The sequence below is a fragment of the Coccinella septempunctata genome, chromosome 7, assembly GCF_907165205.1.
Source record: "Coccinella septempunctata chromosome 7, icCocSept1.1, whole genome shotgun sequence".
In the NCBI taxonomy this organism is placed as follows: Eukaryota; Metazoa; Arthropoda; class Insecta; order Coleoptera; family Coccinellidae; genus Coccinella; species Coccinella septempunctata.
Window position 1 is genome coordinate 16,345,747 of NC_058195.1, and position 13,237 is coordinate 16,358,983.

At 37.1% G+C, this 13,237-nt stretch overlaps 2 protein-coding genes across 6 annotated transcripts in view; one reads left to right on the forward strand and one right to left on the reverse strand.

Annotated features, from left to right (window-relative positions):
- The window catches only part of LOC123316468 (potassium voltage-gated channel protein Shaw-like), a 229,838-nt gene that overhangs the window by 159,785 nt on the left and 56,816 nt on the right, over nucleotides 1-13,237 (forward strand). The gene's annotated exons all lie outside the window — the stretch shown is intronic.
- Nucleotides 1-13,237, reverse strand: part of LOC123316469 (potassium/sodium hyperpolarization-activated cyclic nucleotide-gated channel 2-like) — a 43,615-nt gene that overhangs the window by 11,467 nt on the left and 18,911 nt on the right. Inside the window, exons 1-5 of one of the 3 annotated variants that reach the window (XM_044902553.1) lie at nucleotides 10,226-10,517; nucleotides 7,116-7,340; nucleotides 4,281-4,452; nucleotides 3,872-4,091; nucleotides 3,487-3,693 (exon numbers count right to left, since the gene is read on the reverse strand). In XM_044902553.1, coding sequence (XP_044758488.1) covers nucleotides 3,487-3,693; nucleotides 3,872-4,091; nucleotides 4,281-4,452; nucleotides 7,116-7,340; nucleotides 10,226-10,470 — 1,069 coding nt within the window. In that variant the 5' untranslated portion in view covers nucleotides 10,471-10,517. Of the gene's footprint in view, nucleotides 1-3,486; nucleotides 3,694-3,871; nucleotides 4,092-4,280; nucleotides 4,453-7,115; nucleotides 7,341-10,225; nucleotides 10,518-13,237 lie in introns of those variants that run through there. The other 2 variants (XM_044902555.1, XM_044902554.1) reach the window with 2 other exon arrangements.

Sequence of the window (13,237 nt, forward strand, 5' to 3'; positions counted from 1 at the left end):
AAACTTTGGAAGATGGAACCTCAAACCACAATCCCGTGGAATTGACAATTGGAGAAGAACCAAGAGAAAAACTGCTGGAAATAAGAAAATATACCAATTGGGCTGAATACAGCCATTTAATTAATCGGAAATAACAGAAATTCCAACAATAAGCACTCCAGACGATCTGGAATGTGCGGTTGATAAACTGGAAGAGATTATATTGAAAGCTTACGAAAAAAGCACGAGAAGAGTGAAGAGACCAGCACCAAGTCATCCGCATGGCGATACGCCTAAAGAAGGAAAAGATCTTATACAAGAAAATCGAAGACTCAGAAGAATATATAGGATGAACAAAAATGATCTAAATAGAAGGAACCTTAACCGACATAGCCAAGTTCTGAAAAATGCCCTGAAAGATCTAAGAACGAGCAGATGGAACAAAAGGGTTCAAGAACTGAATACAAGCGATCATTCTGCATGGAGAATGCAAAAAAGCTTACGAGGAGAAAAGACTAAAATTCCACCCCTACACGGAGAAAGGGAAATGGCTTATACCAATACTGATAAGGCAGATGCATTGGCGGACTCGATCGAACGAGAATCGAGAATAAATTACAGGATAGACGACGATAATGAAGATTTGGAAGAACTGGTTGAAGAAAATGATGAAGAAATGGATGAATTACCAGCGACTGCTGAAATAGACAAGCCAACATCGCCAAATGAAATCAGGGAAATAATTAGAAGTTTGAAGAAGAGGAAAGCTCCCGGAAGCGATAAAATAACGAATGTTATGTTAAAGAAATTACCTAGAAAAGGTATAGCCGCTCTAACAAATATCGCGAATGGAATTATGAGGACAGAACACTACCCAGAAAAATGGAAAACAGCAGAAGTCATAGTATTCAATAAACCATTCAAAGAGAAGAAGTTTCCACAAGACTACAGACCGATAAGTCTACTGTCGGCGTTAGGAAAAGTAGTAGAAAGAATTATCGCCACGAGGCTTAATGAGGAAACCGAAAATCTGAAACTAATACCACCAGAACAGTTCGGATTCAGAAGAGATCATTCAACAGAACAACAATTATTAAGGCTCACAGAGTACATAACAGAGGGATTCCAAAATACACAAGCTACAGGTCTTGTTTTACTAGACGTCGCCAGAGCATTCCACAGAGTATGGCATGAAGGATTAATATATAAGATGAGATGTGCTGGATATTCGATCAAAATATGCAAGTTGATCAGGAATTATCTCAAAAATAGAAGATTTTACGTGAAAGTGGGAGGAAAATGCTCCTCAACAAGAGATATAGAGGCTGGAGTACCCCAAGGATCAGTACTTGGGCCACTTCTGTACAACATATACATCCACGATATTCCGAAAAATCCAAGAACCATGCTAACGTTATATGCTGACGACACAGGCATAGCAACTCGACACCGTAACCCAGAAGTAATAGAACGAGTTCTACAAGAGACGATTGACGAAACAAATGACTGGTGCATAAAGTGGAAAATCAAGCTCAATGGACAAAAGAGCCAAGCCATATTACTACAGAAGAGAAGACTGCGACCCACAACGAAACTGGATGTTGACGGCGAAGAAATCGACTGGAAAAATAAAGCCAGATATTTAGGAATAACGCTTGACAAAGGACTTACCTGGAAAAGTCATATCAAACAAGCAATCGACAAAACGAAAGCAGCAATGAATAGACTCTATCCTCTGATAGGAAGAAGAGGCCACATGTCGAAAGAGACAAAATTGAAGATAATCAAAGCCGTTGCTAGGCCTCAACTGACTTATGGATCAGTTGCTTGGGGTTTCGCGGCAAAGAGCCATATCAAAAAAATTCAGGCCACTGAAAACAAGCTACTACGATGTGCAATAGATGCATCTTGGTTTGTCAGGAATAGACAGATTTATAAGGACCTGAAATGGGAAACCATAACGGAATTCATGAACAGAAAAGCAGAGAAATTATTCGAAACAGCGAAAAACCATCCGAATCAAGAACTCAGGAGAGTAGTGGACTACGACCCAGAGGAAGACAAAAGGAGAATGCGAATTTACCGAAGGAGACCAAGAGATCAATTCAAAAGAGATTAAAATAACAACAGAAACTTTTTGAAAAATTCAATAAAGTGTTAATCCAATAGAGGATAAACACATAAATCCCAGCACGATAGTGTGCGAGAAGAAAATCGACCAAGAGATGAACGGTTTATAGGCAAATGCCCGGAACCAAAATTCAAGAAGCAGTTGAGGGTTTTTAGTGGGTCTCGAGCTCAGGAGAGGGAGAAACCCCACACTGTTCCCCCTCAGGCGAGGGTGGTTCGTCTGTCTTGCAGATTTTCCCCCTGCTACACCAAAAAAAAAAACATCTTTCGAGATGACAATCTTCCTCCTCTGTTTTTTTAGGAGCTGAATCCACATCTCGTGTAACTGATGTAGTTACTGCTTCTGGGACAATAAGACCACCAGTCGTCAAATTGTTCCCCCGACACTTAGTTGGGGAGCACAAAAGGAAAAATCGGGATTTACTCGAGCGTGTCAGATTAATATAATGGCAGATACCTTGGACACCTTAGAGTACCTCTATCGAAAATTACACCTGTATATAGGGAGAATTATCTAGGACCGCCTGTCAGAATAGAAAAAAAAAACATTGTACCTACTTACATTCTAGAGAGAGTCAGATTCAGATATATGTTGTTAACTACATGTTGAAAAGTATACATTTGAAAATGTGTGGGAGTCCGCTAAATTTGCAAAAAAACATCACGTCTACATTGTCGAGTGTGGTGGCTTTTTTTTCTCATTTCACAGCTAATGATTCAAGAATAACGGAAAAAATATAATCTGACAGCCAAAACAATAAAAATTGGTCATAAAGATAACACAATCAGTTTTTTCAAATAATCTCTAATAATTGTTTTATCATTCATAATAAAAGTTGTAGAGCATGCCATTTTGTACAAATCGTCCGAAGCGATTTTTTCTACATTCAAACGTTTTCGAGATTTATAGCGATGAATGTACATCAGCCTGGGATGCTACATTGACCCTTTCCTTTCGCATGTATGGCTAAGCTTCTCGCGCTCATCCCCCTCTAGCTCGAGAATGGTTAAGAGAATGTAAGATGCTTCAGACAAAAGTTGGATAGAATTTTATTATCTACAACTTTCATAATGAATACATAAACGATTAGAGGTAAAGGAAGGGAGGAAGGGAGGGGGATGTATTGTTATCATCTTCAAACTGGCATTTTCAACTCTTCCAACTCAACTCAACCAACACAAGCCTGGTAATAGGCTATTTTTTTCTTCAAAAATATTGACCGAACAAATTAGAATTTTAGAATTTCTTTTCAAAAAATGAGGTACATTATCAACTCTATCTCTCTTCACCTTGTGGTTGACACGGAATGAAGCGAAATTTTTGGCCTCAGATGCCTGCCCATAAGGGCAGCCTTGGAGTCTATAATTTTATCTTACCTGCGAATGCCGATGTAAAAATCTTTCCAATTATTATATTGAAAAAGTCCAGAAGTATTTCTTCAGTCGGCCCGTTGAATATTGCCTCTTCCATAAACTCACTCGTTTGAACCAACGTTTCTATTTCTTCGGGCAAGGGATTATCTCTCTTCCCATCAAACTGATTAACGAGTCCAGGAAAATTGTCGGGTTGGCTACTGAGGGCAGCTTGAAGATGCATAATGAAACAAAATCGGTTAGTATAGGTATTATGATCAAATTCTCTCTTCTTCCGAATCTATCATAAAGAGTTGAGACCATTTAAAAAAACATATATATGTATAAGAAGAATAAAACATTGAAGAGTGGACCATAATGTTCAATGAACCAAGGTCCTTATACTCACCCAAAACGAGTCCAGCAGTTCGGAAAAGACATACTAGATATTTCACCATTGGAGGTCTTCGATTTATCACATGAGTCCAACTGTATTTATGCTGAGTCCCAGACATCAAAACTCTTAGTTGAGGTAAAAAGAAGTTCAAGCAAGCCACCCAATGTACTATTATACCAACAATCAGGCAATATCGTATTATGACCAGAAAAATCTTGTTCCATCGAATAAACTGTGGAATATAAAATTTTGTTTTTATGTAAGTTGTAACTCATTTGACCGAAGTACATAGTGACTACCCCAAGCAGGTGTGGTGGTCTATTCATGCAAACTAAACTGAATCACGTATCGCATACGTGCCTTTGATTTTCAACCGATAATTTTACATTATTGAAAATATACAGATCAGAAAAAAACTCACAACAGAAATTCTGTCGAAACATTTCAGGAAGGTCTTCAAACGAACAAGTTTGAAAAGACGCAAGTAGTGCATGCAATAGGCAACACTCGATTCTGGTCTCATGTATCCATAAATATCAGTTGGTAAACAGCTGATAACGTCACAGAAGAAATAAGGCCCAAAAATGTAGTTCCTGAAATGAAAAGGTACCCTTTTACGGAAACCCTGATGATAACCTGCTGATTGGCCGAAAGCGCTTGTTTTCGATATACAGGGTGTTAGTGAATAAGTGCGACAGACTTTAGGAGGTGATTCTGCATGAAAAAATAATGACATTATGCTATATACAGGGTGAAATCAAACGTCACACCACGATAGAGTAGATCAAATATTATCGAATGACACCAACATTAGTTTAGCGAAAATGTACCGTTTCCGAAAAAACCTAACCTGAAATTGCCGCTTTTCGGTCTATTTTCCCAATCACAGGGCCAATTTGTGATTAAGGAGAGCGTTTTTCACCCATATTATCACCCCTAGAGAGGGGGTTTATTCTGAGTAATAAAAATTATGTATACTTCATTCACTTTTATTTTAGCAGTCGGTTGGCCATGGAAATTTGACACATTTCACTCTGTATAGTACGAAAATGTGGGGTTATGAAGCTTGTCAAAACATTTTTGGGTTTTAAATCAACGCTATGTTGCCCGTTCTACGTAAAAGTTTCTGTTACTACGTTTTTTATCACAATGTTATATCTCTTCGGAAAATATGTGACGAACATAATTGAAGTTTATACAAACTGATTGAAGGCATACCAAATCCAGTTATTTGCATGGAAAATACAAGAGATCAGTATAATATCATAATATGCACTAGCTTGAGGAGAGTTAATGTTCGTTATCTTCTTTGGCTTACATCATTTGTAGATTTCAAAAATATTAACCCGAAGATGAAATGTGGTTGGGAATGGGTATCTCCCGAAGGTATTTAACAGATAAGTACAAGAATGTTGAATTCTTCAACAAAAATCATCTTGCATCAATATAAGTAAAAGGAATTGAAGGAAGTTTCAAGTTAAGATGAATTTCACTTTTGAACAAACATTTCACATGAATAAACAAGTAACAGGGCAACTTGCGCGTATTTGTGGCTATTTCATCTTAATATGTTGATGTAATAATAATAATTAGGTATTTATTGGTACCTTAAGACTTTTACATTGTATAGGACAAGTCAAACGAAAAATAGAAAAATCCATTTTGGGGAACTCATTCTACGATGACATTTATCGAAAATCCTGTAGAAAACGAAAATTCACTCAAACATAAAATTCTCAAATGCCACTACTTTTTTGGGTCTCCCAATAGAAGGAAATTCTTTGTCTCCTCTTCATTCACAATCTTTCTGATTGTAGAAATATTCAGCTGAAATGCAAGTCGTTTAGATTCAGATGAAACATTATATAAATTCTTACATTGAATATATTCGCTACCGTCTGACGTATTGTGGATTTTAGAATATCAGGGTATAACTATTTGAATGAGCGGACCTGAATTCTAAATAGCACTTCCTAAAACCCTGTCTTTTTTTTCAATCACTTTCGGCATTTTCGTAATAAAAATTGATATTAGTTGTGGCAACGGCGTTATGACATTAACGACATTTCATGGGTGCCAACCTTACTTCGTTCTAGTTACAAAAACTTGAGAAAATTATATCATGGCCAACCGACTGCTAAAATAAATTTAAATGAAGTATAGAAAAAACAATTGTTTCAATTTACATTCACTTAGGTTTTCGATTAACTACTTGAAATAATTTTAATTAGGTGTAATAAAACAATGATCTAGGATTAATATGATTTAAAATCGCTATCCTTCTTCACAAACTGATCCTGTGATTGAAAAAAATAGTTCAAAAATCGGCAACTTTAGGTATTTTCATCAAATTCTGAATATTTTGGAAACGGTACATTTTCGCTGAACTAATATTGGTATCATTCAATAGTATTTGGTCTACTCTATCGTGGTGTGACGTTTGATTCACTATAGGGGACACCCTCTATAACTTTGGTCCGCAAATGCTTCGTTTTCCGAGATAAGGGGTGTTAAAGTTTTACTTAAGCGTTGAATCTTGTCACGTCAGAGGGAGGTCATTTTAAAAATTTGTTGTAGCTTTGCGCCTATTTATTTATTAGTGTTATTTTCTGTTATTGTTGTGGTTTAATGTAATTGTATTGATAATTTTTGATAATGTATTGAAAAAATAAAAAACACATGTCAAAATGTTTTATTTTCTTGCATAAAACCGGTATGTCATACGAAAAAAAGGGAGATTTTTTGTCACAAATTGAACGGAGAATTCAAAAATCATTGTTATATCTCTTCTTGAAAAATTATGATAATTATCCGTATGCGCCCAATGATGAACATAAAATTCTTAATTGCATGTCAGAAAATGCCTAATAAGTACCTCTTGAAACCCACCAAATTTTATTAGCAAAGGCTAAACGAAGCATTTGCGGACAAAAGTGATATAGCCTAATTTCATTGTTTTTTCATGCAGAATCACTTCTTGAAATTTGTCGCACTCATTCACTAACACTATGTTATTATAATAAAGAACAGATTGAAGTACCTCTTTTCCATTTTCACCTAGTATATGTTACATATGTTTCGCACTATGAACAGTGTTTCAACAAAATTTCGGGATAACTTTGTGCTCCGAACAACGCGCGAGCCCTTTAGTGCACCAACTACTTAGCACCGAGCCCCTTTTTGAAAGTGCCGGAGCACAATAAGGTTTGTAATTCAGAACATTTCCAGGAAGAGATCGAATAGATTCAGCACTCACCTGGCCACTTTCTTCTGATCCAGAACAGCTACTTTCATTTTCTGTTCAACGTAGCCGGTGAAGAATCTCAAAATAATATCCCCAATGCATACAATATTGGCTATAGATAGTATAATATTGAGAGGATTAACACATAATACTTCTCCCCTTTTAAAACTTAGAATGAACGGAAATGATATGAAGTTCAACAAAAATACCGCTGTCATCACTGTCTCGTGGATATAACTGAAATAAAAAACGCCTCAATACAAACAATAAAAATGCTCATTTTTCAAAACAATCCTTGTTTCCCGTTGTGATTGTAGTATGTCAATTATTGGAATAGTGCTCAAAATTTTAATATATTTTTACTAAACCGATGCATGACGGTTATATCTAAATACAGGGTGTATGGTAGATCTTGGGCGCCCGCAGGATGGGGGGGCAGGGGGGGGCCATGGCCCCCCCCTGAGATTCTGATAGACACCGTTAGAGAAATTTTTCTTTCAGTAAAACTAATCGTAGGTGATATTTTGCCCCCCCTGAGAAAAATTTCTGCGGGCTCCCATGTGGTAGATCGATGGAGACTATAGAAGGAAAGCTTGGTAATATTCGGATCATCTATGAGTGAAGAACTATGGATCAAAAAATAAAATGGATTTTCTGATATGAAGTTTTTTATTTTACTAAGGAAAATGGAAATGTTAGTATTGAAACTCGTAAAATGTGACTTGGTCATTCATTGATTTTTATTGTCAGTGCTTCGAATAGAATTTTCAGGGCGTAAAGACAATGACTCCAGCAACCACTAGTGACTGCACCATGTCCAGTGAATAAAGAGACCATAACATATAGAAATCATAAAAAAAGTATAAAGAAACTATACTGACGGGCAAAGATACTGGTCTTGTAATGTTGTAAGGTTTTTTCAATTGTGGTTCTGAAAATTCTGTAAATATATAATACACTGCGCAAAAAATTTAACGCACATTATGGAAATCTCAAATTTATTCTACAACTGAAGGTGTTCTCAATGATAATTATTTTTATCAGAATTATGCATGCATATGTTATCCACTTTTAACGGTTTTCTTCAATACAGATGTTTTTTCCCAGCAGGAATAAAAAAAAGATGATATTATCAGATTATGAATGTATTGGCTCCATTCTAAAATCAGTTGTTCTCGATCAATTCTAGTGATCAATAGTTTTTCTTTCGTTTAATTTTCTACACTCGATCGCTATGCAACGCGAAACACGCAATTTGACCCAAGAGGAATGTGCCCAAGCGGTAGTTTTGCGAAAAGAAGGGTGGACATACACAAGAATTGCAGAAAGGTTTGGAGTTTCCCATACAAGTGTGTCCAGAATGTTGCAGCGATTCAGGGAGACAGGTATGAATGTCCGAAGACCAGGACAGGGTAGACCACGGGTAACAATTGCCATTCAAGAACGTTACTTGATAGTTTCTTCGTTGAGACAACGGTTTGCAACCGCTCGCCTCCTTCAAATTCAGCTTGAGCAAACTCATGAGGTGCAAATTAGCACTCAGACAATAAGAAATCGCCTCAGAGAATATGATTTAAGGCCTCGTGTCGCGGCAAGAGGCCCAGCTCTTACCCCAGCCCATCGAAAGGCGCGTTTGGATTTTGCGAGATAGCATATCCATTGGGAAGGGGCCGATTGGGAAAGAGTTCTCTTCATAGATGAGTCCAGATTATGCCTCAACCATTGTGATCGACGTTCCCTTGTATACAGACGTCCACATGAAAGATATGCTCATTGCAATTTCCTGAATACTACTGGTTTCGAAGGAGTATCGATTATGGTATGGGGTGGAATATCTTTGACTGCTCGCACAGACCTAGTGGTCTTTGATAATGGAGCTATAAATGCTGATAAGTATATAAGGAAGATTCTTGAGGAGCATGTAGTGCCATTTCCCCCATACATTGGTGAAAATTTCATTTTTATGGACGATAATGCCAGACCCCATCGTGCGCGCATCTTTCAGGAGTACCTTGAAGAGGTTGAAGTCTCTCGAATGGAATGGCCAGCAAGAAGTCCAGATCTCAATCCGATTGAGCAGGTTTGGGGCAATCTCAATAGAAGGCTGAGAAGAAATCTGGGAAGGATTTGATCATTTTAAGATCACTCATTTTGAGTATGAACCGTCGTTGCCGAGCTGTAATTAACGCAAGGGGTGGAAATACCAAGTATTAAATCACTTATCAGCATTTCAGTATTTTGAAAATTGTTCATTTCTCTTCTTTTACATAAGATTCGGTGAGATCCTGAATTTTTCTTTCATTTTATGTGTCTTGTTTCGTTCAAAACCTTCCCGAGAGAACAAAAAATAAGTTATAAAGTCAATGTAGAGTTAACTTTCATTAAAATTGAGATTTTCAGAATGTGCGTTAATTTTTTTGAGCAGTATATGTAGGTAACTGAAATGTGTATGCTATGATGTTATATTGAATATTGGTTCATATTATTTTCTGATATAAATTGTACAAATTCAACAAAGTTTATTATTACTATGCAAAACATTGCATAGTAATAACACCTTTGACGAATAACAGATCACATACACTTATGTCGTAGTCGAAGCTCTATTCGTTGTCCATAATTTCAAATTTTTGTGAATTTTTCATGAATTGCAAATAAAAATATAGCACATCCGACGGCGTATTTCATTGATTTCAAACAATGTTCAGATGAAAACTAACATCCTGTCACAAAACGAAACCATACTTTTGTTTTGTCGCTCAGGATCTTTGTTTTCTGGTCTCAAATAAGTCAATATTGAAAATATAAGAAGTAGAATTCGAATTTCGCGCTCTTCATTCATAAAACAAACAACTGTTATTATACAGTTTTTTTGTATTGACAGTATGTTTTCAGCGACATCTCATTGTCAAATGTGTTTTCACTGGCCAAAATGTAGTCGGTCTCTAGTACTAGAGGTATGAGGGCGTTTCCTATCCTTCTACTCTATAATCTTCGATTCCGAGGATATTCCAGACGAAGGTAATGCTATACGTTTCTCTTTGAGTTCAGTTGCAACATTTGTCTAATCCAGTCATTGCTGGTTGAATTTTTCTCGAAAAAAAATCTATTTCTCTACTCACTTGATATCACTGAAAGGATGAATCATATAGTGATATTTAGATTCAACCTGTCTTCGCTTCTCGTTCATCAGTCCTGTGGTTGTTCGAAAATACTCGATAATCCTGGGATCTCTATCAGATACAAGCATATATTTTTTCAGTTTCCTGCATTGCCTTTCCCAGAAGCCTGCTTCCTCCGATAAGGTAGGCAAACAGCTTCCTGAACTGGGCTTCTCAATGGTGCATATATGAGGCATGTTCTTCATGATGAAGACGTATTTTCAGAACAGCTGTTGTTCACTTAAGTATTACGTCAATGTGACAAACGCAGTCGAATCCCATGGAGACAACGATCGAAAACTGGCGTGATGTCAACATTCATTGAATCAAATTCTGACGCAAAGTTATTTTAGTTGCTCGTTGATCAATTATTGTACCTCCATAATTCTCTGAACGAACAGTTTTCGCAATTCATTTGTGTGGCAAACCCAAAACAACGTAATCAAACTCGATTGGTCGAGTAATTGAATACTACGGAGTTTTCACCGTAGGGATCGATATTTTAAACAGGCATAAATAAGCAATTCAGGTTGCAGAATATTTCACGATTGGTTGGTCCCATCTTTTTCCTCGGTAGGATAAACAAACATGCAGATAGAATTTATTGTTCAAACTGTGTAAACAATAAAGGTACAAAAGCAGCCTGCTCATTTCACTTCGAAAAATAACCAGTTCCGACCGAAAGCCTCCGAGTATTTGAGAATAGGATGCGTTACGTTTTCAAGGAAGACTGTGGAATATTTCATATCATTGTTGATTCGATAAGTTAAAACTTATCGAAAAAAAAAGAACATATTGATGAGCTATCTTGTGTTTCTGTCTATACGAGGGGATGAGGAATTGTCTTACCTAGTGAGGCATTTATGTGGTCATTGTTACTTTAGTTGCATTGTTGCTTTTAATGTGGCTGAAGTTCTCCAGGAATTTTCTTACCTAGTGAGGCATTTATGTGGTCATTGTACTCATTGTTACTTTAGTTGCATTGTTGCTTTTAATGTGGCAGAAGTGCACCAAGACTCAGTTCTGTTACATACCCTCTTCTTGAGCCCTCTGGATCTTCTCAGTTTGACCTAGAACGACTATGTCACTTTCGATGTCTTCATTCACTAGTGACACACCTTTATGAGCAGCGTTAAATCCCACCATACCAAATCAAGGTCATAGAGGAGAGGGTAAAAGGAGATCGACCAAATGAGGAGTCAGAAATGAGCACTTGAAAATGTCTGAGAAATGATAATTGTTTTATTCTCATTTCCATAACATATAAGGAAGAGGTGCGGGTAATAAGACCTGTCGGATAATAAGGCTTAAAGTAGAGGAAATTCAAGCAATAATGGTCGCCGGCGTTCACAATCAGAATCGTAAAAAACAACAACTTACTATAAAGGCACATCGAAAAAATTTCAAAATACAATATTTCGGACCATTCTGAATCTGTACAGCATTGATCTAAGCCTCTTGATCAAATGCTGAATATGGATGTTCCACCTCAAATGTGTGTCGATAATTACTCCTAAATAATTTACTTCCGTCCTGGCACAGATGTAGATGTTTCCTTTTCCAATGTTCACGGTGATATCGTCAAACGGTGGAGCACCACTGCAATTGCACCTGAAGGGTGAGTATAGAATTTTTTCTACGTTTATACCTACTCAGTAATTGTTTATCAAACCTCTATTTTTCAAGTCTTCAGTTATGTTCGGCTTTATAAAAAATGCTGTGTCTTCCGCAAAGGCAAAGATCCTTCCTACACCCCTAACGAGAACAAGCCTTCAAGATATACCTATACTAGAGAGTGTTGGTCCCAGAACGGAAGGCAACAATAATTCATAAATGGCGCCTCGAAGCGGCCATGAGGTGGTATCAAATGAGGATCAAATGAGCAGTGCCTAAGCTAGTCATAGGACACTGTAGTTGATTTTGAGTGTCCTCAAAGCTGTTGCAGATGAAAATTTGATATTATTTTCGAGAGTTCAAAATAACTTATACATAATCATTAAATAATGGTCTCATTTAACAAATATAATGAGTTTGTTTTGATTATTTATGTATGTGGAAGTCTAATATGCCTTATAATGCTACTGTAGTAGGTATAATAAGTCCTACTGACGAGCAGTGGCGGCTCGTGGTCATGAGAGCTGAGGAGGCTAATAGTTTTCGAGGAGTGTTGGAACAAACTCTTATCAGTCAATAAAGTATACTTCTTCAACATAATGAAAAGTTGTCAGTTCTAAGATTAATTTTAAATGCAAGAGGATGCTCCTTTTACTTGTTATGCCTTTCGATAGATCGCGGTAAATTTTTCAAATCTGAAAACCCCGTTTTGAACCATGAAGTATATTCTGTTTGATGAGAAAATAGTAAATATGGTCAGCAAAATAATTTTTCCCGTTTGATCGATCCAGTTAACCAATCACATTTATCGTACCAAACAACACTGAAACTTCTATTCTGACGATTTTCGGTAGACTTTAGTGTAATTAAATTTGGTGGAGGTCTTGTAAAGGTTTTAACAACGTGTACAGTTAATTCTCAATATTCAATTCCATTTTATTTTTTGATCCGTATCAGTACTTACCCCTAACGCCCTAACAAAACAACCTATCTTAACAAGAATATATCACAAATTTCCCGAAGTTCCAGTTCTCCACGAAGTCGTTACATTCAAATTGAAAATTGAAACTACCGCCGGACAACGCCCCTACCGTCGGAGATCAAGCGAATATAGTCGAAGACGGCACGAAAGAATCAATGGAGAACAGGGGAGCTGTGCCTCCTCTGGTACATTTTACGGGCGAATATGGTACAGTAAGTCAGCTGAATTCTTGTTCGGCTAGTATGTGAGTCCAGAGAACGTATGCGTGAGTTACACTATCAACGGAGGCAGCAGGCCCAACAGCCTCCGTCCGAATAGGCAGTACTAGGAAATATTCACATTCGACGCTGCGGACGCGTACGCAGCCGGTAGATTGT